The following is a 25,669-nucleotide window of genomic DNA, read 5'->3' on the forward strand; positions in this document are numbered from 1 at the left end:
TATCTATCTATCTATCTATCTATCTAATCTATCCATCTATTTATCTATCCACCTATCCATCCGTCCATATCTATCTATCTATCTATCTATCCATCCATCTATTTATCTATTTATCCATTCATCCATCCATCTATATCTATCTTATCCATCCATCCATCCATATCTATCTATCTGTCTATCTGTCTATTTATCTAATCTATCCATATATATCCATCCATCCATCCAGCTATATATCTTATCCATCTATTTATCTATCTATCTGTCTGTCTGTCTGTCTGTCTGTCTGTCTTTCTATCTATCTAATCTATCCATCTAATCTATCCATCCTTATCTATCCATCCATCCATCTCTATATCTTATCCATCCATCCATCCATCCATCCATCCATCCATCCATCTTTCTGTCTGATGCTTGAGATGGGGTGCCACTCTCCCTCTTGAGTGATTGACCGATTGCTTTGAAGGTTCCTGGAGTTTTTGGTTCTCCATTTGGGTTCCTGAACCTTTCTGGATTTCTTTTTTTTGGCTCTTCGTTAGACGTCTACTGTCCATTTCTTCCTTCCTCCGTTTCTACCCATCTAGGAAATTCTCACGGGACACACGAACAAAGTGACAGCTGCTAAATTCAGGTCTACCTGGCATCAGGCCGTGACTGGCAGCCGAGATCGGACCGTGAAGGAGTGGGACTTGGTCAAAGGGGCATGTAAGTGGTGGCCAACCTTTTGGGGACAAGCAGGGTGGGACCCCCACCGCGGTTGAGTCCCTTGGCACCCCAGACACCCCCACCCCCACCCCAATGATTGACCGCTCCCCACCCTGGCAGGTTCAAGGACCATCCAGGCCTTCTCTTACTGCAACGATGTTGTGTGCTGCAACAACGTCATTGTGAGTGGCCACCACGACAAGATGATCCGTTTCTGGGACAGCAGGTGAGTGGGTCTACAGAAGCAGGACGGTACCTGGGTCACAACTCCTGTCGCTTTCAAAATATCTTTGTTGTTTTATTCGTTTTACCAGCTGATAACGCAGCGTTGTCCGAGTTTTTATTTATAGGAGGGGAAATGTCTGGACCAAACGTAATTTCTAATATTGGATTTTCCCCCTTACCAGAGGGAGCCCCCTTGTGGAGGACTGCGAAGCCGTTACCACGGCAACTCCGCTGCGCTGTACAGTAGAAGCCATTTTACGGCAGTACAATAGAATCTGTTTTAAGGCACAACAGGCTGTATCTTAACAGAGGACACACTCTGTGAGGTGTTGGGGGGGTCTTACCCCCCCCCCAAACAGTATTTGGTTTCCAGAGTTTCTGTGTACAAAGTTTGGTTGAAATTGCTTGAGGCGCTCCAGAGTTACGGCAGTACAGTAGAAGCCGTTTTAAGGCACAACAGGCTGTATCTCAACAGAGCACACATCCCGAGGGGTGTTAGGGGTGTCTTAACCCCCACATCTTTGTTTCCAGAGTGTAAGTCATCTGTGTACCAAGTTTGGTTGAAATTGTTCAAGGCGTTCCAGAGTTATGCTGGGACACACAAACGGAAAAATTTATATATAGATAGATATATAGATTTGAAAATCATTGTTGGCTTTGAAACTTAGTTTTGCGATTACCTTTACCTGTTACCTGATTTTTGTTCTCTTACCGTAGACCCCTCCCTCTCTGCTTTCTCCCCCAGGGACCCTCACTGCACCCAGGTGGTCCCCGTGGGAGGTAAGGTGACCTCGCTGAGCCTCAGCCCTGATCAGCTGCAGCTGCTGAGTTGCTCTCGGGACAACGCCCTCAAGGTCCTCGACCTCCGGATGCACACCGTCCAGCAGGTGTTCAGGTGAGGAGCAGGGAACCGGAGGTGGGACCGCCCTGTCTCAAGCTGTCGGCAGTTCCTAGACGCCGGGGGTCCTTGAGGATCTCTGGGATGGGCGATTGTCCTGCAGGCGTTTCATGACCCAGCTAGGGAACGTCATCAGTGCTAGAAGGAAGGGGGGTTTGCAGAGAGGAGGAGGACCGTGAGGTCCTTGGCGGTCTCTTTCCTGGGCTGCTTTGTTGCAGACGTTTCATCACCGAGCTAGGGAACATGATCAGCGCAAGGGGCAAATTCTACACTTCTTTACACTGATGATGTTCCCTAGTTGGGTCATGAAACGTCTGCAAGAAAACAATTCAACTCATAGAGCACCAAGGAGTCCTTCCTTCCTTCCTTCCTTCCTTCCTTCCTTCCTTCCTTCCTTCCTTCCTTCCTTCATTCATTCATTCATTCATTCATTCATTCATCCTTCTTTCTTTTCCTCCTCATCCCCTGCTCCTTCTCATCTAACCCCACTCCCTTCTAGCACTGATGATGTTCCCTAGTTGGATCATGAAACGTCTGCAAGAAAGCAACCCAGCTCATAGAGCACCGAGGACCCCATAGCCATCTTTCTCCTCTTCCTCTTCCTCCTCCTCCACAAACCCTATCCACTTCTAGTACAGATAATGGTACCTAGTTGGGTCATGAAACGTCTGCAAAGAAAATGAGCCCCAAGGACCCCCTTCAGTTCAACCCTGAGCTACTAATATTCTCTTCTTTCTTTCTTTTTTGGGGGAAAGAGCGGAGGGCTTCAAATGTGGCTCTGACGGGACCAAGGCCGTGTTCAGGTGAGTCTCTGCTGATTCAGGGATGGCACCCATCTTACATGGGTGATGGGTGTTTGGCCAGTGAGTCTCTTCCCCACGGTCTTCATCCCTCTGGGCATTGTTTTCACACTTAGGGGCAGGGTTGTGCAACTCGCCTGTTGTAAGTGTGCGAATGTTTGCCCTGCAATTGGGACACAACAGGAAGAAGGAACGTTGATAAATGCTTTAAATAAATAGGTATGTTCAGGTTTTGACGTCTTAAGAGCCCTGGTGGCGCAGTGGTTGAGAATGCAGCATTGCAGGCTAATTCTGCCCACTGCCAGCAGTTCGATCCTGACCAGTCAAGGTTGACTCAGCCTTCTGTCCTTCCGAGGTGGGTCAAATGAGGACCCAGATTGTTGGTGGCAAGAGGCTGACTCTGTAAACCTCTTAGAGGTTTACAAAGAAGGAAGGGAGAAAGGGAGGGGAGAAGGTAGGGAGGGAAGGAAGGGGGAGGGAAGGAAGGGGAGGGAGAGAAGGAAGGGGGAAAGAAGGGGGGAGGTAGGGAAAGAAGGAAGGAGGAGGGAAGGAAGGAAGGAAAGAGGAAGAGAGGGAGAGGGGGAAGGAAGGGGAGAAGGTAGGGAGAAAAGGAAAGAAGGGGATGTAAGGAAGGGGAGGGAGAGAAGGAAGGAAGGGGAGGAGGTAGGGAAAGAAGGAAGGAGGAGGGAAGGAAGGGACGAAGGTAGGGAGAAAAGGAAGGAAGGGGGCGTAAGGAAGGAGAGGGAGAGAAGGAAGGAAGGGGGAAGGAAGGGGAGAAGGTAGGAAGAGAAGGAAGGAGGAGGGAAGGGAAAGAAGGAAGGGGGAAGGAAGGGGAGGAGGTAGGAAGAGAAGGGAGGAGGATGGAAGGGGAGGTAGGAAGGGGAGGAGGTAGGGAAAGAAGGAAGGAAGGGAGAAGGAAGGGGAGGAGGGAGGGAAGGAAGGGGAGAAGGTAGGAAGAGAAGGAAGGAGGAGGGAAGGAAGGAAGAGGAGGAAGTAGGGAAAAGGAAGGAAGAGAAAGAAGGAAGAACGAGGAAAGGGAAGGAAAGAAAGGGAGAAGGTAGGAAGAGAAGGAAGTAAATAAGCAAGGAGGAGGAAGGGAGGGAGGGAAAGAAGGAAGGAAGGAGTTGCCCTGATGGCACAGTAGTTAAAATGCAGTATTGCAGGCTGACTCTGCCCACTGCCAGCAGTTCGATCCTGACCAACTCCAGGTTGACTCAGTCTTCCGTCCATCCGAGGTCGGTCAAATGAGGACCCGGGATGGTTGGGGGGGCAAGAGAGGCTGACTCTGGGAACTGCTGTGAAGCGGCATATAAGTGCAAGTGCCAAGTTCTGTAAAGTTTTGCCAAGTCTCTGCCTGTTTCTCGGCTTCTTCCTCGTCTCTGATTTCTTAACCTGGTTTTCATTTGGGATTTCTGCCACCGGAAGCCCGGATCAGAGCTACGTCTTAGTTGGGTCTTGGAACGGAAGCCTCTTCCTCTGGGACATGGCAACGGGGAGACTGGAAAAGCGCTTGGAGGGGGTCCACCGGTGAGGAATTGCCCTCCCCTCGGAAGGGTCCCTTTGAAAGGAAGCCGCCCGGGGGGTGGGGGGCAGTTCGAATCTCTCTCCCAGAGGGATGGAAAAAGCAAGAAGGACCCCAAACAGGAAACACTCCCCCCCCCGCCCTTCCTGCTTTCCTGCAGGTCTTATTATGGGGTTGGGGGGTTGGGTTGGATGTGGGGGGCTTCCTCAAAAGCATCATCTCCCTCCCTTCCTCTCTCTCTCTCTCTCCCCCCCTCTCTCTCTCTCCCACACACACACACACACTTTCTTTCTCTTTTACTCTCTCTCTCTCTCTCTCTCTCTCCCTCCCTACCTCCCTCCAGGTCTTCCATCAACGCTGTGGCATGGAGTCCCTCTGGAGTACACATAGGGAGTGCAGGACGGTGCCGGAAAATTGTGTTGTGGAAGTAGCGGAGGAGAAGAGACGGATGCCACACCTCTGTCCCTTTCCTGGACTTTCCCCTTTGTGGCTTTGGAAGCAGACCGTTGGAGGTCGGGACAAGGACGGGCCGGTGGGGCTGAGAAGCGGGTCTTCCTTCGGCCCCAGATGCGAGTCTTCGTCCTTCCTTGCGATGGGGGAAGGAGGCAGATGGGGAGTCCGGATGTTGGGGCAAGCCCCCCCGAATCTCACCAGACCTGCAGAGCGAAAGCTGTGAAATCAGGCTTAATAGCAGCGACTGTGAGGGGGATCTTGGAGTCTTAGTGGACAACCAGCTCAATAGGAGCCAGCCGTGTGTGGCAGCAGCCATTTTGGCAGTCAACGCAATCCTAAATTGCATTAACAGAGGGACACAATCAAGATCAAGGGGGGGACTAATACCACTCTGTAAAGCCTCAGTAAGACCACACTTAGAGTACTGCATCCACTTTTGGTCCCCACACTATAAAAAAGATGGTGAGACTCTTGAAAAGAGTGCAGAGAAGAGCAACCAGGATGATGAGGGGACTGGAGGCTCAAACATACGATGGACGGTTGCAGGAACTGGGCATGGCTGATCTAGGGAAGAGAAGGACCAGGGGAGACAGGAGAGCATCTTCCAATATTTGAGAGAGAGGAGGGGGTCAAGCTGTTCTCCAAAGCACCAGAAGGCCAGACACGGAATCATGGATGGAAACTGACCAAGGAGAGATTCAACCTGGAAATAAGGAGGAATTTCCTGGCAGGGAGAACAATCAACCCATGGAACAGAAGTTGCCTTCGGAAGTTGTGGAAGCTTCATCCCTGGAGGCTTTCAAGAGACTGGACTGCCATCTGTCAGAAATGGGGTAGGGTCTCCTGCTTGGGTGGGGGGTTGGACTAGATGACCTACAAGGTCCCTTCCAACTCTGGCATTCTGTACTTTGATTAAACAACCAGAGGCTAAAGCATACAAAGAATAGTTGCTGGAACTGGGTATGTCTAGTTTAATGAAGAGAAGGACCGGGGGAGACATGATAACATCTTCCAATATTTGAGGGGCTGCCCCAAAGAAGGGGGGGTCAAGGTATTCTCCAAAGCCCCCGAAGGCAGGACAAGAAGCAATGGATGGAAACTATTCCAGGAGAGAAGCAACCAAGAATTAAGGAGAAATTTCCTGATGGAACAATCAACCAGTGGAATGGTTTGCCACCAGAAATTGTTCTGTTTTTTTCCTCCAGTGGGACCAATCTATCAGGGCAATCTGGTCTACCCAATTATGGGATGTAGCATAATTTGTCAGTAAAACATAAATGTAACACCAGAAGTTGTGGCTGCTCCGTCACTGGAGGAGGTAAGAAGAAACTGGGCAATCATTTGTTGGGAATGGCACAGGGTTTGAGCAGGGGGTTGGACTGGAAGACCTCTAAGGTCCCTTCCAACTCTATTATTCATCCCCACAATGCTCAGAGATAGTGGCTGATGCTTATGGGTCTTCTCCATTTCATTGGCTACCAAATTTATAAGAGCCAAGTAGAACATGAAAAAGTTGCCTGTAAACAAATCTGCTTTGAAGGAAGAATGAATCAGAGCCATGAACGAAGGAAGGTAGGGATTTCTAATGCATCCCATCTTTTGCGTTGATTGTGCATCAACTCTTGGCACTTAAAGTGCTTCTCGGGCATTACTTCACACCTCTTCACGCCCAACAGCTCTCGCGAAGGATGTGAGGCAGGCTGGCTGTTTCTCACTCATTTTCCCCAGGGTGGGGGTGGTGGCTGCCCCCTTTTAGCAGTTGGCTGAGTGTTGGGAGCTTTTGGATGAGCTTCAATCTTGGACAAAGGCCTTCAAACTTGGCAACTTTAAGACTTGTGGACTTCAACTCCCAGAATTCTCCAGCCAGCAGAGCAAACCAAGAGATCCTTAAACGACAGGTTGACCAAGCATAACCGCTCTCAGCACCCTGCAGAGAAAGCCAGTTCTAAATATTAAGGTTTTGTTTTATTATATGAAATACAAAGAAGGGAAGGGAAAAAATAGGAAATTAAGGGAATGAAAGAGAGCAGGGGGAAAGGGGTGTGAGATACAAGAGGAAAGAAAGAGAAAGATTACGGATTAACAGAGTTGGAAGGGACCTCGTAGGTCATCTAGTCCAACCCCAAGAAAGGAAAGAAAGAAAGGTTAGGGTTAGAGTACCCAAAAACTTCGGAGGCAAGTCATGCTACTGATTATTTGTTCTCCCTGTCACAAAATTTCTCCTTATTTCTAGGTTGCTTCTCAATACAATAATACAATAGTAGAGTTGGAAGGGACCTTGGAGGTCTTCTAGTCCAACCCCCTGCCTAGGCGGGAACCCTATACCGTTTCAGACAAATAGCTATCCAACATCTTCTTAAAGACTTCCAGTGTTGGGGCATTCACAACTTCTGGAGGCAACTTCTGTTCCACTGATTAATTGTTCTCACTGTCAGGAAGTTTCTCCTCAGTTCTAAGTTGCTTCTCTCCTTGGTTAGTTTCCATCCATAGTTGCTTCTTGTTCTGTCCTCAGGTGCCTTGTTTTCCATCTTCTTGTCCTGCCTCTGGGTACTTTGGAGAATAGCTTGACCCCCCTCCTCTCTGTGGCAGCCCCTCAAATCCTGAAAGATGCTATCATGTCTCCCCTGGTCCTTCTTCTCTCTAGACTAGCCCTACCCCATTCCTGCAACCTTTCTTGTATGTTTTATCCTCCAGGCCTTTAATCATCCTTTATTGCTCTCCTCTGCCCTCTTTCTAGAGTCTCAACATCAGCAGATATGTAGTCTTTATATAAATGGGGGAGCAATTGTTTTTTTATTGTTGTATATTGGGTTCCTAATTTTTTTGTAAGCAGCCCAGAGTCACTGGGAGTGAGTGGGCCTCCGCGTAAATCTAATAAGAATTAAATAAACAAACAAATGTGAAACCAAAAAATGTGATGGGTTTGTATCTGACACCAGAGAGCTTCAACCATGCCGGAGTGAGTATCTTTGTAGTAAGTGGAGGCTACGTTTGGTTCGGTCTACCAAGGACGGAGCTTCTTGGAAGCAAGGAGGACTGTTCCTGTGTCATCTTAACAGAATAAGAAGAAGGGACCTTGGAGGTCATCTAGCCCAACTCCCTGCTAAGAGGCTTCCAAGACCTCAAGAGAAGAGGCAGGAGGTCAGGGGTGAAATGAATACGTGCAATGAACGCTTGTGTTGCTGCAGAGAGTCTCCCCCTTCGGGGTCTTTTTGTGCAGGGCAGAAATTCCGACATGGGGTCTGCTTCAGCCTCCTGGTAGGGGGCTTTGGGCGAAGGCTGGAGGGAAGAGCCGCTGGTGGTGAAGAGCCGGAGGGCCTCGTTCCAGTGGGACTGCATCATGGCCTGGAACTGGCCGACCATCTCAGCCCACTGAGCCTCCAGGCGCTGATACCTGGCCTTGCACTCCCGCAGGTCTTCCCTCTGCTTGGAAAAACCATGCCGTTAGTCCTCAGTGAGGTGCTTCTGCTGAGTCTCCTCCTTGGTCAGATCCAATTTGAACTGAGCTTTTTGGCCAACTCTTTCTTCTTAGCTCCGGCAACTGCTTCCTGGTGGGGTCCTAAGGAGCCCAGTTGGGCAGGCGAGGAGGGGCTGGGAGGGGAGGGGCAAGTAGAGGCTGGCGAGGAGTGAGTGAGTGACATCGAGTTGGCCACACCCACCCAGTCACATGACCACCTAGCCACACCCATCCAGCTGGTCTTTAGGTAGATCATGAATTCTGGAAAAAATAATCAAGCAACGAATTAGCGAACCCCTAGAAGCAAAGAAAGTAATAGCCAAAAGCCAACATGGGTTTGTCAAAAACAGATCATGCCAGACTAATCTTATTGCATTCTTTGACAAAGTGACAAAATTAGTGGACCAGAGGAATGCCGTTGATATAGTTTACTTGGACTTCAGTAAGGCTTTTGATAAGGTAGACCATAACCTACTACTAGATAAAGTAGAAGAATGTGGGTTAGACAGCATCACCACCAGATGGATTGGTAACTGGCTGACCAACCGCACTCAACGTGTAGTTCTCAATGGAACTGCATCTACATGGAGGGAAGTATGCAGTGGAGTACCCCAAGGCTCTGTTTTAGGCCCAGTACTCTTCAACATCTTCATCAATGATTTGGATGAGGGAATAAATGGGGAACTCATCAAATTTGCAGATGACACCAAGCTGGCAGGAATAGCCAACACTCCAGAAGATAAAGACTCAAGATACAGAAGGATCTTGACAAACTTGAACATTGGGCACTATCTAATAAAATGAAATTCAATGGTGAAAAGAGTAAGGTTCTACATTTAGGCAACAAAAACGGAATGCACAGGTACAGTATAGGTGGTACCTTGCTCAGTAGTAGTAACTGTGAAAGGGATCTTGGAGTCCGAGTGGACAACCATTTAAATAGGAGCCAGCCGTGTGCAGCAGCTGCCAAAAAAGCCAACGCAGTCCTAGGCTGCATCAACAGAGGGATAGAATCAAGATCACGTGAAGTGTTGATGCCGCTTTATAATGCCTTGGTGAGACCACACTTGGAATACGGCATTCAGTTTTGGTCTCCACAATGTAGAAAAGATGTGGAGACTCTAGAAAGAGTGCAGAGAAGAGCAAGAAAGAGGATTAGGGGACTGGAGGCTAAAACATATGAAGAACGGTTGCAGGAACTAGGTATGTCTAGCTTAAGAGAAAGAAGGACCAGGGGAGACATGATAGCAGTCTTCCAATATTTCAGGGGTTGCCACAAAGAAGAGGGAGTCAAACTATTCTCCAAGGCACCTGAGGGTAGAACAAGAAGCAATGGGTGGAAACTAATCAAGGAGAGAAGCAACTTAGAACTGAGGAGAAATTTATGACAGTGAGAACAATTAATCAGTGGAACAGAAAATGCTTCCAGAGGTTGTGAATGCCCCAACACTGGAAGTCTTTAAGAAGATGTTGGATAGCCATCTGTCTGAAACGGTATAGGGTTTCCTGCCTAGGCAGGGGGTTGGACTAGAAGACCTCCAAGGTCCCTTCCCACTCTGCTATTGTATTGTATTGTATCATGTTAACGGTCTGCGGGATTTAAAACTATGAATTGGGTGGTCCCTGAGGTCTGAAAGGTTGGAGACCCCCTGCTCCACCAGATGCCTCCTGAACCACAACCCAGCAAGGGGACCAAACAAACCAACATGCTGATTTATAAAGAAATCGGCCAGGGTTAAACATGAAGCCCCCTTCAACCTGGGGCACAAATATATCCGCTACACAAACACACCCTATCCTGGCTCTAGTAGGGAGGGGGGGTTGCCAAGTGGAGGAGGAGGCCTGTGGGGTCCTTGGTGCCCTCTGAGCTTGGTGGCTTTCCTGCAGACGTTTCATTACACTAGGTAACATCATCAGTGCTAGAAGAGTGTAGGATTTGTGATGGAGGAGGAGAAAAGAAGAAAAAAGAGGAGGAGGAAGAAGAAAGAAGTGGAAGAGGAAAGTGGGGGGAGGAGGACTGGGGGTCCTTGGTGCCCTCTGAGCTTGATGGTTTTCTTGCAGACGTTTCATAACCAAACTAGGTAACATCATCAGTGCTAGAAGGAAGTGGGTTAACAGCCCGCTGGGGAATGCTGGGAGTTGAAGTCCAGCCCTCTTTTAAGTTGCCACAGTGGAGATCACACTCTTCCAAATCCCCTTTTTCTGCTTTGGGGAGCCCCCCAACCCTGGACCAGCAACTAAAGCCCACCTCCCCATGTCCAGTTCTCCTTGTGGAGATGCAACAGCTGGGCCTGGAATGAGCTGAGATGTTCTGCAGAAATACTTGCAGGATCGAGTCCCCAGCAGGAGTTCCTGCTTTGCCAAGCCCCCCCCCCAAAAAAAGGTTTGGTTTCTCCCAATCAGTAGAAGGTCCTTTAAAAGGAGCAAGAGCGGCTCAACTCTTTCCTTTTCCTTTGGAGCTTCTTTGGGGGTCTTCCCCTCGGATTGAGAGCAGGTGAGTGCAGGTGGGAGGGTTGGTCAGCTTCATGGTTCCTTCTCCACCCCCACCCCCCCCCAAAAAAAGGCTAGGCTTGACTCAGCTGTGAAAGCCACTGGGATTTAAACTATGTATATATATATATAAATGTGTGTTTGTGTGTTTCAGCATAACTCTCGAACGCCTCGAGCAATTTCAACCAAACTTGGTACACAGATGACTTACTCTCTGGAAACAAACACTGGGGGGGGGGGTAAGACACCCCTAAAACCCCTCGGTGTGTGTGTGTGTTTTCTGTTATGATACAGCCTGTTGTGCCTTCAAATGGCTTCTACTGTACTGCCGTAAATGGCTTCTACTGTACAGCGCAGTGGAGTTGCCATGGTAACGGCTTCACAGTACTTCACAAGGGGGCTCCCTCTGGTAAGGGGGAAAATCCAATATTTTAAAAAAAGCCCCTATAAATAAATACTCAGACAATGCCGGTTTATCGCCTAGTGAAAAATAAATAAGTAGGGACTCCACCTGTTTTGGTTAAATGTTAGTTTATTGCCTTTGGAAGAACTTCAATTAAAATTATCTTTTTTAAGCTGCAGTTAGCAAAGCATTTTGCAAACTTTTAATGGGTTCACACAGAAAGAGGCTCCTGTTTCCCTTTTTGTTTTTTTATTCCTAGGTTTGTGTATGTGCCATCCTGGCCATTGGGGAGCAGCCTGTGGAGGCCTTAATAAATTGGTTTTCCGTGAATTTCTCCTTTTTGTTTTAAGATTGTCTTAGAATTCTAACATGGAACACAAGGAAAAATAAGGGGAAAAGGGAGGGCTGCAGGATAAACAAGGGGGGGGGGAAACACTGAATACAGTGAAATACTGTATTTGCAATCTTAACTTTTTGCCTGACATTTACAGAGTTGGAAGGGACCTTGTAGGTCATCTAGTCCAACCCCCCACCCCAGCAGTATTTTTGACATGACATATTTAGTTACTACAAGCCATGTTTATAACATTTTGATTATTCACTCTTCATGGGGGGGGGGGAAGATCTACATTCTATTTATTTATTTATTTTTACTATTTTTGAACCTAAATTTAAAAAAAACCCACTAGTGATTTGTCAAAGGAGGGCGGATTAAACAAACGGCTTCTCTTTATTGGAGGCAATTGACATGGCCAGCTCAACCAAATTTATTTTTCCCCTGTTCTTTTTTTTCCCCTGTTGTGAGAAATATATATTCCGCTTGAGAAACCAAACAATGTGTTGTTCAGGATGGAACTGTGGGGTCCCTGGTGCTCTCTGAGCTGGGTGGTTTTCTTGCAGACGTTTCACAACCCAGTTAGGTAACGGCTTCAGTGCAAACAAGGATAGCAAACCTCAGCAAGGACTCCAGAGTCGTCATCCTTCTTCTCCCCATCCCTCTCACTTTCCCTCCCTCCTCCTTCCTCCTTCCTCCCTTCCTTCACTACTGCTCCTCCCCATTCCTCTCCTTTTCTTCTCTTTTTCTTCTTCCTTCATCCCTCCCCCCATTCCTCTCCCTTTCCCTCTCTCCTTCCTTCCTTCCCCCACTCTTCTCCTTTTCCCTCTTTCTTCTTCCTTCCTTCACTCCTCCACCCCATTCCTCTCCTTTTCTTCACTCCTCCTCTCTATTCCTCTCCCTTTTTCTTTCTTCTTCCTTCCTTCCTTCCTTCCTCCTCCCCCATTCCTCTCCCCTACCCCTCCCTCTCCGCCTCCTTTTCTTACCCTTCCTCCTTGTTCCTATCCCTTTCTCTCTCCTTCCTTCCTCTTCCTCCCTCTCTTTCCCTCTCCTCCTTTTCTTCACTCCTCCTCCCCGTTCCTCTCATTTCCCTCTTTCCTCTTTCCTCCCTTCCTTCACTCCTCCCCATTCTTCTCATTTTCCCTCTCTTTCTTCCTACACTCCTCCTCCCCATTCCTCTCCTTTTCCCTCCCTCTCCTCCCTTCCTTCACTCTTCCCCATTCCTCTCCTTTTCCCTCCCTCCCTCTCCTCCTCCTTTTCTTCACTCCTCCTCCCCTCTATTCCTCTCCCTTTTTCTTCCTTCCTTCCTTCACTCCTCCTCCCAATTCCTCTCCTTTTCTTCATTCCTCCTCCTCTCTATTCCTCTCCCTTTTTCTTTCTTCTTCCTTCCTTCCTTCTTCCCCCATTCCTCTTCCCTTTCCCTCCCTCTCCTCCTCTTTTTCTTCATTCCTCCTTATTCCTCTCCCTTTCTCCCTCCTTCCTTCCACTCTCCCTCCTCCTTTCTCTCCCTTTCCCTCTCTCTCCTCCTCCTTCCTTCCTTCACTACTACTACTACTCCCCATTCCTCTCCCTTTCCCTCTCTCCTCCTTCCTTTCTTCCCTCCCCCTTCCTCCTTCCTTCCAGCACTGATGATGTTCCCTAGTTGGGTCATGAAACATCTGCAAGAAAACCACCAACCTCAGACAGCAGCAAGGACTCCAGAGTTGTCATCCTCCTCACACTGATGACATTACCTTAGTTGGTTCATGAAACGTCTGGTAGAAGACCACCAAGCTCATAGAGCACCACACAGCCCTCCTCCTCCTCCTCTCTGCAAACCCCACTCTCTTCCAGCACTGATGACACTACCTAGTTGGGTAATGAAAGGTCTGCAAGAACAGGTTTTTGAGAGAGGAACCGACTTGCCTCCTGAAGTTGTGGGTACTCCAAAACCTGAGGTTTTTTGACGAGACTGGACAACCGTTTGTCTGAAATGATACAGGCTTTCCTGCTTGAGCAGGGGGGGGGGGTTGGACTAGATGACCTCCAAGGTCCTTCCCAGCTGTGTTCACTCCGTTGTGTCCATTTCTCTCGTAGGTTCCTGAAATTTCCTACTTAGTGTGTGGACCAAGTCAAGACCATGTGGCAGGAGGAATATTTAGAGAGCCTGAATCCGCTGCCAGAAGCTCTGGAGGAGGTGGGGCTTTCGACTCAAGTTCTCGGTGTCTCCTTGGTCCCCAACGACACGGAGAAATGGGACCATCCGTTCGCGGCCAGCATCATCGGCAGCGTCCCCACCATGCTGGAGATCTTGGAGGACACGGGCTTCTTCTTCGTCCTTGGCCAATTCGCCACCCTCTTGAAGGCGCTACAAGCCACTGGCCGCCTCCCCACCCTGGACGATTGGAAGCTGCCGCCTTCGGAAAGAGGGGTTTTGGAGAACCTGTCTCCCTTCTTCAGGATGCTGGACCACCTTAACCCGTGGAAGATCTACCACAGCTTCTGGAGGCTGCGGGATTTCCTGGTGGAGGTGGAAGACGAGGACTGGGAGGGGCAAAACTGCGTGAGGTACCTGGCCGCCGTCCAACGAGGCTTGGAGGACCTCCAGCCACAGAAGACCCTGAATTGCTTCGAGGGCGTTCACAACTTCCTTGACTACCAGCATCCTTACCTGGCGTGGTTAGCCTCCCACCCCAAAGTTCATGAGGAGCTGGGCCACCTGAATTTCATCCCCACGTTGCTGAGGGCCAAGAGGGTCATGGCGTTCGGGATGGAGTACTACACCGACTGCCTGATCGATCTGCACGAAGTTCTGGAAGATCTTGGGGAGGTGGAAGCCATTGTCCCGTCTCCGGAAGACTTGGACATGTACTAGAAGACGCCCCCCTCCCCTCCCCCCATTTCAAAAGGGCTGGTCCCATATTATCGCTTGACGACCGGCCAAAAACCGATGCACCAATCCTGGGCCTGAATGAAACTACCCTCCAAACTCCTAAACTGATTGAGTGAATGAATTGAAATGTGATTCATTGACTGGCACCCTTGTGGAAGCAAGCGACCCGTGGAAGCAACTGGCATTACTTCCCTCGGGAATCGTCTTCCGCTGCCTTTTTTAAACTGGGAGTTAAATGCCTCCGTGCAATTGCTCCTCCTCTGATCCTTCTCAATAAACGATGGGAGCACCTAATAATTGTGTCTGGGGTGTGATTTTAGGTTAAAAGATTGGGGGTGTAGGTGGGGGAGGGGTCCACATGGGGGAGCAGGCTGGGAGTTTAAGATTGTGGAATCATGAAGGTGTGGTGAGGCCCATGGATAGTTTTCAAGTATGCGTTTTTCTCAATGTACTGACGCAGCCTGTATGGGAAGCGGTGTAGGGTTCCCTGCCTAAGCAGAGGGTTGGACTAGAAGACCTCCAAGGTCCCTTCCTATTCCTATTATTCTATTCTATCCTGTTCTGTTCTCTTCTGTCTGTTTCCATACCATCATTCTATTCTATTCCATTCCATTCTATTATTTTCTATTTCTATTCTATTCCGTTTCCATTTCCTATTCTATTTCCTATTCTATTTCTTATTCTATTTCTTTCTCTTTCTATTCCTATTCCTATTTATTTCCAATTCTATTCTATTCCTTTTCCTTTTCCATTTCCTATTCTATTTCTATTCTATTCTGATGGGTGAGAGTGGGAAAGAAAAAGCATCTGCTTCTACAATCGTCATACACACACAAATACACACACACACACGTACATTTACACACAGCTGAAAACACAAATTAGAAGTAAGAACGAGTGGTTTTATCAAACCCTGGTGGCCCGCCTGTGGACCTGGCAGCCAATTCGGACAGTGAGGAGGTTGGGGAGGAAGATGGGCCAGTCCCGGAGTCTGGGGGAGGCTCAGACGAGGGCTCTGTGTCAGAGGCAGAGAGGGGGCTGAGGACGTCTGACGTCCCGCCTGGACTACTGTAACGCTCTCTACATGGGGCTCCCCTTGAGGTGCGCCCGGAGACTGCAGTTGGTCCAGAATGCAGCCGCGCGGGTTATTATGGGGAGATCGAGATTCTCCCATATAACACCTATCCTGCGCGAGCTGCACTGGCTTCCTGTGGCCTACCGGGTGCGCTTCAAGGTACTGGTTACCATCTTCAAAGCGCTCCATGGCACAGGGCCTAGTTACCTGCGGGATCGCGTCCTGCCCCATACATCCCTGCGACCCACTCGCTCACACAGGGAGGGGCTACTCCGGGTGCCGTCCTCTAGAGAGTGCCTGGGGACGGTGCCCAGGAGTAGGGCCTTCTCTGTGGTGGGCCCTACCCTTTGGAATGACCTCCCCCCAGACATCCGGACAACAACCGATCTTCGCTCCTTCCGTATGAAGCTGAAGACCTACCTGTTTTGTCAAGCCGGCCTGGCATAACGTTACTATCTTGCCACCCCAGGTCATTTTACAATGGGAAATTTTGTTTTTAATATTTTTGGGGTTTTAAACTTTGTAAGTATGCTTATTTATGGACTTATTTTTACCTCCTCTGCACGATTTTATGGTGCTATCTTGATTATTGCTCTGTACGTCGCCCCGAGTCCCTGTGGGGAGAGGGGGCGACTAATAAGTTCAATAAAATAAATAAATAATAAATAATAAGTTATCAGCTGCCTTCGGAGTCAGACATCAGTGAGGCAGAAGAACAGCTGGAGCCTGTTCCCAGTGTGCGCATGCGCAGAGTTGCCAGAGGAAGGGAACAGCTAAAGAACAGGGGTCGACTTGGGAGTAAGGCCACAGGTGGACAATGAGTGGCCCCTCCCATAGGGAATAAAAGAGGGAGCATCAGGGGAGTGGAGTTTGCAGGAGGCCATTAGTTCCCTTCATTGGTTCCTGACTCTCCGAGACTCCTGGCCAAGTTTTGCAGAGATCGGCCTGGCAGCTCTCCAAGCCAGAGAAGGTCTGTGACCGTAAATCCTCCCTCGAGAGACTTTGCTAGATGTGAAGGAGCAGAATTCACAATAAATTAATAAAAGGGTTTTTTTGTCGGTACAAGGAGTTGGCTTCAGGCTCTCGGGAATCCTCGGTCAGAACAAGACTTTGTGCATAGAGTTACTTTGCTGAATTGGACAGTTATAGAAATTGAAATAAATAAAATGGATAAAATATTTCAACTTTTCCCAACTGGGAACAAGAATAAAAATATCAAATTATTACATTGACAACTTTAACTATTAGTAGGATTCTGCAGCATTAAACCAGATACGTGCTAATCTCTGGTTATTAAGAGATTGGAGAATCATCTTGTCCAAAAAGGTATAGGGTTTCCTGCTTGAGAAGAGGGTTGGACTAGAAGACCTCCAAGGCCCCTTCCAACTCTGTTAATCCCTACAAGAATAGGTAGTCCTTGACTTACGGCCACAATTGAACCCAAAATTTCTGTTGCTAAGCGAGACAGTTAAGTGTGCTCCGTCTCATTATACGGCCTTCCCTATGCTGAAGTGGTTCAGTGAATCACGGCAGTTAAGTTAGGGGCACGGTTGTTGAGTGAATCCAAAGGGGAACACAGGACACTGCAAACTGTCATAAATACAAGTCAGTTGCCAAGCGTCTGAATTTTGATCCCGTGAGCCACGGGGACTCTGCAACGGTCGTAAATGAAAAACGGCCATAAGTCACTTTTTCCAAACACCGCTGCAACTTTTGTTGTTAAACGAACCGTCGTAAGTCGAGGACTTCCGTTCATTGTGGGGGTGGGAGGTGAAATTTTGCTATTTTATAAAAGCGACGCAAGGAGAAGGGACTTCCTCACCAATTCGATTTTTGAATTTTTTATAACTTGGAATCTGCTGAGATTTTTTAAAAAAACGTTGTTGATTTTCCAATAAAGGTTTGCCAAAGTGACTTTGTGGTATCGTCCGTGTCTCCCCCTCTTGTGGCCGCAGAGCGGATGTGGTCAATACCACCATCCGGGATGTTTTTCATTCTCCCAATATAGCCGACAGTCCTGGGACCCCATCCAAACCTTGGTCAGATCTGGCCTTCTCCTCCATTCAAGTGAAATGAAGACTCGGCCATTGTAAAGGCAGTCCTCCAAATTACGACCACTCTCTTACTGACCGCTCAAAGGGACAACGGACCTCCCCAAAGGTACCAACAGCCCTTCACTCAAAACCCCAATTCGAGCCCAACATTTCCGCTGCTGAGCGAGACAGTTGTTAACTGAGCCTTGCTCTGTTTTACGACCAACCTTGTCACTGTTGTTAAGTGAATCACTGTAGATGTTAAGTTATTCGCGTGGTGGTTAAAAGGGTCTGGGCATCCTCATTGAGAGTGCTTGTCGGAAGGTTGCAAAAGGGGATCGTGTGACCCCTGAACCCTGCAACCGTCGTAAATGTGAGTCAGTTCCCAAGTGTCTGAACTTTGATACGAAGTCAAAGGTACCCAGGAAGAATCCTTCCCTGTTTTGCTGTGGGAGGCATCAGCAAGGTGGCCTCTTCTGGTCTCTCCAAACCGAGTACTTGGATGGGGGACCAACAGGTGATCTACGGATTGTTCTGAAAATCTTCTCAAAGCGATAGGTGACCCAATTGGTGTGTGTGGGGGGGAGGGGGGGTGATGGCCTTTTGAGGAGGGTCAAAATGGATTTTCAAGTTGCCTGTCTGAATGAGCAGCCGCTAAACAGCCTCTCGGCCCTTGAGTCTGATTCGAACACAGCACCCTGAGCCAAGATTTGCTTTCTCCTAGCATTTCCCAAAAGAAGGAGCCTCCACCTTGGTATTTCCCATCTGTAAAATGGGTTGATCGAAGGACAGCATCTAAGGCAGGGGTGTCCAAACTTGGGAACTTTAAGACTTGTGGCTGGGGAATTCTGGGAGTTGAAGTCCACAAGTCTTAAAGTTCCCAAGTTTGGACACCCCTGATCTAAGGCAATTCCCTTTGCAGCCAAGTGAGAATTCTAGCTGGACTCTTTTACTTGAGCCATCTATGTTGCTTTGCCTCAACCAACCCAAATGCCAGAGTCCCGGATTGCATGCCAGACGGACACAACTCATCGTCGTGAGAATGCAACTGGAGTAGGGCGAAGGTAGAGTGCAGTGGCCTAGAGGGGGAGGTCTCGTCTCACAATCAGGAGGTTGTGAGTTCAATCCTAGGTAGAGGCAAATGTAGGGTCTCCTGCTTGGGCAGGGGGTTGGACTAGATGACCTGCAAGATCCCTTTCCACTCTGGTAATCTGTTAAAAGTAAAGTCTTAGGTAAGAAAAACCAAAAGTATAGATATAGATGGGAAGAAACCAGGTTTAATAGCAGCAACTGTGGGAGAGGGATCTTGGAGGGGACAACCATTTAAATATGAGCCAGCCGTGTGCAGCAGCTGCCAAAAAAGCCAACACAGTTCTAGGCTGCACAAACAGAGGGATAGAATCAAGATCAAGGGAGGTACTAATATCACTCGATAAAGCCTTAGTAAGACCCCACCTAGAGTACTGCATCCAGTTTTGGTTGCCACGATGTAGAAAAGATGTGGAGACTCTAGAAAGAGTGCAGAGAAGAGCAAGAAAGAGGATTAGGGGACTGGAGACTAAAACATAGGAAGAACGGTTGCAGGAACTGGGTAGGTCTAGTTTAATAGAAAGAAGGACCAGGGGAGACAGGAGAGCATCTTCCAATATTTGGGGAAGGGCTGCCCCAGAGAGGAGGAGGGGGGGTCAGGCTGTTTTCCAAAGCCCCCGAAGGCCAGACAAGGAATCATGGATGGAAACTGATCAAGGAGAGATTCAATCTGGAAATGAGGAGGAATTTTCTGGCAGGGAGAACTATCCACCCATGGAACAGAAGTTGCCTTCAGAAGTTGTGGGAGCTTCATCCCTGGAGGCTTTCAAGAAGAAATTTGACTGCCATCTGTCAGAAATGGAGTAGGGTCTCCTGCTTGGGCGGGGGGGGGGGGGGGTTGGACTAGATGACCTACAAGGTCCCTTCCAACTCTGGCATTCTGTATTCTGATTAAACAACCGGAGGCTAATCCAGGAGGGAAGCAACCTGGAATCAAGGAGAAATTTCCTGATAGTTAGAACAATCAACCAGAAATGGTGTACGGCTCTCCTTTGGGGGGGTTGACTAGATGACCTCCAAGGTCCCTTCCAACTCTGGTAATTCTATAGTCAATGGAACACCTTGCAAGCAGAAGTTGTGGGAGCTTCATCCCTGAAGGTTTTCAAGAAGAGATTGGACTGGCATCTGTCAGAAATGGTGTAGGCAGGCAGGGTCTCCTGCTTGGGCGGGCGGGGCGGGGGGGGTTGGACTAGATGACCTCTAAATCGGTGGTTCGGAATCTCATTGAATGGGGAGACAAGGCTGGCGGGGACGTAGAAGCAGCCAATTTGTCTCCGTCAAAAGGCGGAGAATTGCGGGACCTCGTTCGCCCAGCTTTATTACAGGAGGGGAGGAAGGGAGAACGGCGCGCCCCTTCCCCGCCCCAGCCCGTTTCCCAGGCTTGGTGGGTCGTGAGAACGCCGCCCCCTTTCCCCTTTCTCCCTCTCGCGTGCACGCGCCCCCCCCCTTCCAGAGCCCCGCTCGGCAAACAGGCAGGCGTCTCTCTCTCCCCAGCCTTCCCTCCTGTTGGACACGTGATGCAGGGGCGGCAGCCTGGCGTCGTATGAACGCAGTTCCCCGCGGGTGCAGGAGAGGGGCGCCTGGCTCTCTCGGGCGTGACGCGGCGGTTGGAGGAGAGGGAGGAAAAGGGGGAGGAGGAAGAGGAGAAGGAGGAAGAGGAGGGGGAGGAGGAGAAAAAGAAGGAAAAGGAGGAGGAGGAGGAGGAAAAAGAGAAGGAGGAGGAAGAAGAGAAGGAGAAAAAGGAGGAGGAGGAAGAGGAAAAGGAGGAGGAGAAAAAGAAGGAAAAGGAGGAGGAGAAAAAGGAGGAGGAGGAGGAGGAGGAGGAGGAGGAGGAAGAGGAGTAGCATCAGCTGCGGCGTCCAGACCTTTTCCGCGGACCGACCAGCCCGGAGCCCCGCAGGCGTCGGCAGGCGAGGGGCGGAAGGCACCGGCAGCTTCTCCGGGGGAAGCAGGCGAACGGCCGGCTCAGCATCCCGCTCCGCAGCCGGGAAGGACCCGAGCAACCCCGACGGATCCTCGCCCGACTCGTCCCGTTCCTGCGGCCGGGCTAGTCCCCGCTTCTGCCCGGCGTCCGGCCCGGACTAGGGGCCGCGGCCATGGGCGACAAAGGCACCAGGTCAGCGGGCGTAGGGATGGAGACCGAGCCGGGCAAACCGGGGGACCCTGGGGAGGGGGCTTGCGAAGCCTCGGCGCGGCAGGCCGTTCTGACGACCCACGGGCCGGAGAGCGGGGGAGGCGGCTGCCTTCTGCAGACCCCTTCCCTGGGCCGTCCGGGATTTTGGGGGGCGGTGGGGGGCATGGAGGGCTTCTCTCTGGTGGGTCTGATGGAATTGGGGGAGATGCTTGGGCTCTGCGGGTTGATGTGTAACGTGGGAAGGGGCCGTGTAGATGGACGCGTGTTTGAGGGGCTGGCGGGGGCTCGCGGGGGGTTTCATACGGCGAAGGCTTTTTTGCGGTCGTGTGGATTTGCGCAGTGTGGTTGGGAAGACGGAACAGCGCCGGTGCTGAAAAAAGAAGAGAAAAAGGGGAGGGGGTTGGGGAGGGGGAGGAAGGACCCCCGTTTGGAGACTGTTTAGAAAGAGGGGGAAAACCGCCCCCCCCGCGTCAATGGTGGCATCTAACCTGGAATGCATTTGTGCCAACACTGGAAAAAATACCTATATTCAGGTTTGCCAAAAAGGGGAGGGGGCATTTCTGTGACCCCCTCCCCAGCAAAAAAATAAAATAAAATTGAGAAGGGGGGATACTCATTGCCCCCCCTCCATCCTTCTGTGCTGCATGCTTTTTCCCCCTTTTTCCTAAATTTTGCAAAATGGAGCCTCCCCATTCAGAGGCACTTCACCTGATGCAAAGCTGCAGCTTGGAGGGTCTTTCCTGCAAAATTGGGAGGGGGAGGGCCACGTTTGGCAAAGGCTGCTCAGAAGCCCAAGGAGGTGGGAGATTGGATTGCTGATCCCACTTCCCCCCCCCCCCATCAAGACTGGTAGGGGATGCTGGGAACTGTAGTTCCGTATGGGTGAAGGCCCCCACAAAGCCACGTGGCTCCTGGCTTCTTTTGTGGGTGTTTGCTGGTGGTAGTATTTTTTTATTTACGTATTTATTAAAACAGCCTCTATCCTGTCCTTTCCTACAACGCCACTGCGAGGTAGGCCAGGCGGTGGGAGTGGCCAAAATGTCTCCCGTCATAATACGCCATGTTGCTTTTACAGGATGCTGTTAACCCAGTTTAACCAATATTGATGGTTTAAGTTGGGTCCTGGATTTCTGTAATTTCATAAATCTGGTGCATTGTTTCTCAACTTCGGCCATTTTAAGATGGGTGGACTTCAACTGCCAGAATTCTCCAGCCAAGGGAATTCTGGGAATTCTCCAGCCATGGGAGTTCTGGGAATTGAAGTCCATCCATCTTAAAACAGCCACTTGGCTGATGTGTTGTGTGAACCTCTGCGAGATCATCAAGAGGATGGAGAAAAGCCATAATTAAAGGTATGAAAAATAGTGCTAATTGATCTAGGAAATCAGGAAAATCCAAAATAACAAAACCAGGTTCCTAGTCCTCATTGTCTTATAACATCATCGTGACCAATTCTTGCTTTTTGGCTTTTTCTTTAAAGCAAACAAACAAGACACACAGACATTAACAACTTTCAAGGTGAGAGTATGCTAGGCCTGGGGTCGCAGTCTCTTAGAATTGTAGAAGGGATCCCGGAGGTCATTTAGTCCAGCCCCAGGTTTTGTTAAAAACAATAACAGCACCCATAATCGGGGTGGGGTGTTGTGCGAATGATGCAAAGGGGGTTGTTTTGTCATGATTTGTAGGGATTTCCTTGCCCCCCTCCCCACCCAGGGGCTGCCCAGAAAATGTTTTCCGTTCGGTGTGTAGGGACTAGGGAAGGATGAGTGAACTGGGGCTCTCGGCCGAAGGAGCGGATCCTGCTTTCGAATCGTGCTGTTGAGGTTCAGAGTGCGTGCAAGTATCTGTGGGAGAGATTTACTTGTGAGTAAGCAGCGGGGAAGACTTTACACATGGACGGATCTGATTTTGCCAGGGAGATCTTCGCCAAAGGTTGATTCTTGCCAAGTGTTGCGCTGGAGTTGTCGTTGTGTAGCAAGGTTAAATTAGGGACCCCCCAACGAGACGTCCCCCTGATAAGGGTTGGCTCACCCTGACCACCACCTCCTTGGGATGTTAGAAAGCAGAGTCCTCGTTTTGTGGAGTTCCCCGTGGACCAAACGTGGTTGTGTGGCTCTTTATCTGGATGGAGAGTGGAGACGGTTTTGCCATGGCTCCCTCAACAACACCACAATAAAGGTGCTTAAATGATGGGTTGCTAAGTGGGTCCAATTGGTGTCCAGGAGAATTTCCCTCCCTCCTTCTTCCTCTCCATTTCTCCTACCTTCCTTCCCTTCTTTCCATCCCCCCTTTCTCCTTCCCTCCTTCTTTCCTTTCATTCCTTCTCCCTCTCCTTCCTTCCTTTCCCCCCTCTCCTTCTGTTCTTTCTTTATTTCCTTCTCTCCATTTCTCCTTCCTTCCTTCTCTCTTCCCTCCCCCCTCCCTCTGTTTCCTCCCTTCCTTTTTTTCTTTCTCTCGTTTCTCTTTCATCTTCCATTTCCTCTTTCTCATCTGTATATCTGTATTTGTGTCTGTCTGTCTGTTCACCCATCAATCCACCTATTTATCTATCCTCCTACTTCTTTCTCTCATCCCTCCCTCCTTGTTTCCTTTCTTCCTTCTTTTCTCTTTCTCTCAATTTCCTTCTTTTGTCTCTGTTTCATCTTCCTTTTTCTCTTTCTCATCTGTCTATCCGTCTATTTGTGTCTTATCTGTTCACCCATCAATTCACCTATTTATCTATCCTCTTATTTCTTCCTCTTATTCCTTCCTTCCTCCTTCCTTCCTTCCTTCCTTGCTTGCTTGTTTCCTCCCTCCCTCCCTTCCTTCCTTCATTTCTTTCTCCATTCTCCTTCCTTCCTTCCAACCAAGGCTGTGAAAAAGCATCTAGCAGTAAGGCAGGAGGAGGAGGAGGAGGAGGAAGAAGAGGGAGGAAGAAGAAGAGGAGGAGGAGGAGGGGGAGGAGAAGGGCTCGGAATCTCCTGCAAGCCCCCTTTCCAACCTGCTTGCACCCCCAAAGGGAGGCCAAAGGCTAGCCAGACGTGCTGGCTAGAAGACCCCTCCTCCTTTCCTCCCTGGACAGAGGGGGCTTCGGAGGCCAGCTGGCGGAGGCTGAGAGAGACACCTCTCACCTTCACACACACACACACACACACACACACACACACGTCTTTGGCTTCCCGAGCGACCATGGTGTACCTCATCCTCATCCTCATTGCCCTTCCCTGAGCATCCATTTCACGTTCGGTGTTCGGCCTGTGTTGTTTCCTTCTGTCTGATCTGGGCCGAAGAGCCGTTTCTCTCAGGGAGCATCCCAGGCAAAGCAGGCCAGACCCAGGGATAAATTAGGGAGGGAGGTGGAGAAAGGTACACAAGGAAAAAAGAAAAAAGATGAAAGGAAGGAAGAGGGAGGGAGGGATGGTTGGTTGGTAAGTAGGTAGGAATGAAGGAAGAGAAGGAGAATGGAGAAAGAAAGGAAGAAGGAAGGAGAGAGGGAGAATTGAGAAAGGAAGGAAGGAAGGATGGAGAAAGAAATGAAGGAAAAGAGGGAGGGAGGGAGGAGGTAAAATAGAATAGAAAAGAGAAGGAAACAATGGAAGGAAGGAAGGAAGGAAGGAAGGAAGGAAGGAAGGAAGGAAGGAAGGAAGGAAGATTCAAAAAGGTACAAAGAGTGAAAGAAAAAACGGGAGGGGAGGAAGGAAGGAGAATGGAGAAAGAAATGAAGGAAAGAAGGAGGAAAAATGAAGGAAGGGAGGGAGGGAGGAAGGAGGGAGAATGGAGGAAGGAAGGAAGACTAGAGAGCATCAATATGAGTGATTCTTGGCTTATAACCATTCATTTAGTAACCATTCAAAGTTGCAACAGCACTGAAAAAAGGAAGCTATGACCGTTTTCCACACGGGTGACCCTTGCTGCATTCCCCGTGGTCAAGGGATCAACATTCAGATGCTTGGCAACTGGCATGGACTTATGACGGTTGCAGTGACCTGGGTTATGTGATCCCCTGACAAGAAAAGTCAACAGGGAAGCGAGAGTCACCCAATTACCCTGTTACCAACTTAACAATTGCAGTGATTCCCTTAACAACTGCGGCAAGGAAGGTTGTAAAATGGGACAAAAAAACCCCTCCCTTAACACATGCTTCTCTTTGCAATTTAAACGTTGGGCTCAATTGTGGTGGTACGTCGAGGGAATTCTGGGAGTTGAAGTCCATCCATCTTAAAAGATTCCGGCTGAGGGATTCTGGGAGTTGAAGTCTACCTATCTTCAAGCTGCCAAGTTTGAGACCCCCTGCATTATAGTCTCATTTGGAGACCAGGGGGAAGGGATACGTTTTGCAACTTGGAAAAGGCCCAAAGCCTAGTCAGTAAACATCTTTCATTGGAACGAGTTTACATCTCCAGAACCAGATGCCACATCCGGAAAAAACGGATGAAAAACTTGGCTCATTTGGGAAATGTCTTCTCTTTTGAGAAAGCGCAGAGAATTGGAGCTCTGCCAGATGACCGTGGGGCAGGCAAGGTCCCTATTTTGGAGGAGGCGAAAAAAGAAGATTCAGGAAGCCACAGATCGGAAGGAGTCTGGCATTAATACCAGGAAAAGTCTGAAATCCCGATCATCTCATTTCAACTCTGAGCTACAAATATTCTTCCTTTTTGATACTGATTGTCCAGAGATTAATTTCTAAGCACTTGGCAAACGAGGGTGAGAATTACCAGAAGTCGGTACAGATTTGTCAAGGAAGAATTCTTGCCAGAGTAACATTCATCTCTCTTTTCTTTTTCTTTTTTGATCCGGTCATTCCCTTAAGACAGGGATCCCCAAACCTGCCAACTTTAAGACTTGTGGACTTCAATTCCCAGCTATGCTGGCCAGAGAATTCTGGGAGTTGAAGTCCACAAGTCTTAAAGTTGTCCAGTTTGGTGATCCCTGCCTTAAGAGATCGCAGGAATGCTGTGTAGACTCAGCCATGACCAGTGCCACTGCTGCTCTCGCTGGCTGGGCAGGCAAAGGAAGTGGGTGGCGGGCAGGTAGGCAGGCGGGGCAAGCATGGTGCGGGCGGGAGGGGCGAGCGAGCGAGTGAGAGAGTGGCAACTGGGCGGGTGGGGGGAGTGGGCAGGCCCAGGCCAGGGGACCGTACCGGTACGGGGGCATGGCCAGGGTGCAATTGCTACCTATACGACCGTACCAGACTGTACCGGTA

At 49.4% G+C, this 25,669-nt stretch overlaps 3 protein-coding genes across 5 annotated transcripts in view; all 3 read left to right on the plus strand.

Annotated features, from left to right (window-relative positions):
- The window catches only part of ATG16L2 (autophagy related 16 like 2), a 31,864-nt gene extending 25,836 nt beyond the window's left edge, over positions 1-6,028 (plus strand). For both annotated transcript variants that reach the window (XM_081952873.1, XM_081952874.1), the window contains 6 exons: positions 582-702; positions 823-928; positions 1,673-1,822; positions 2,581-2,628; positions 4,051-4,152; positions 4,491-6,028. In XM_081952873.1, the coding sequence (XP_081808999.1) occupies positions 582-702; positions 823-928; positions 1,673-1,822; positions 2,581-2,628; positions 4,051-4,152; positions 4,491-4,578 (615 nt within the window). In that variant the 3' untranslated portion in view covers positions 4,579-6,028. The remainder of the gene's footprint in view (positions 1-581; positions 703-822; positions 929-1,672; positions 1,823-2,580; positions 2,629-4,050; positions 4,153-4,490) is intronic.
- Positions 6,029-10,422: 4,394 nt separating this feature from the next.
- Positions 10,423-14,453, plus strand: LOC309391821 (uncharacterized protein). The gene is made up of 2 exons (XM_081952613.1): positions 10,423-10,551; positions 13,361-14,453. The coding sequence occupies exon 2, from the start codon at positions 13,404-13,406 to the stop codon at positions 14,136-14,138; it is 735 nt and encodes a 244-aa protein (XP_081808739.1). The 5' UTR covers positions 10,423-10,551; positions 13,361-13,403; the 3' UTR covers positions 14,139-14,453.
- Positions 14,454-20,061: 5,608 nt separating this feature from the next.
- Positions 20,062-25,669, plus strand: part of ARRB1 (arrestin beta 1) — a 73,931-nt gene continuing 68,323 nt past the window's right edge. Inside the window, exon 1 of one of the 2 annotated variants that reach the window (XM_081952889.1) lies at positions 20,062-20,469. In XM_081952889.1, the coding sequence (XP_081809015.1) occupies positions 20,450-20,469 (20 nt within the window). In that variant the 5' untranslated portion in view covers positions 20,062-20,449. The remainder of the gene's footprint in view (positions 20,470-25,669) is intronic. The other variant, XM_081952890.1, reaches the window with a different exon arrangement.

The sequence above is a fragment of the Natrix helvetica genome (genome assembly GCF_964273705.1).
Source record: "Natrix helvetica genome assembly, chromosome: 4".
NCBI classification, from domain to species: domain Eukaryota; kingdom Metazoa; phylum Chordata; class Lepidosauria; order Squamata; family Natricidae; genus Natrix; species Natrix helvetica.

Coding starts and splice junctions, on each gene's coding strand:
- LOC309391821 (XM_081952613.1), top strand. CDS start 13,404: ATGTGGCAGGAGGAATATTTAGAGAGCCTGAATCCGCTGCCAGAAGCT.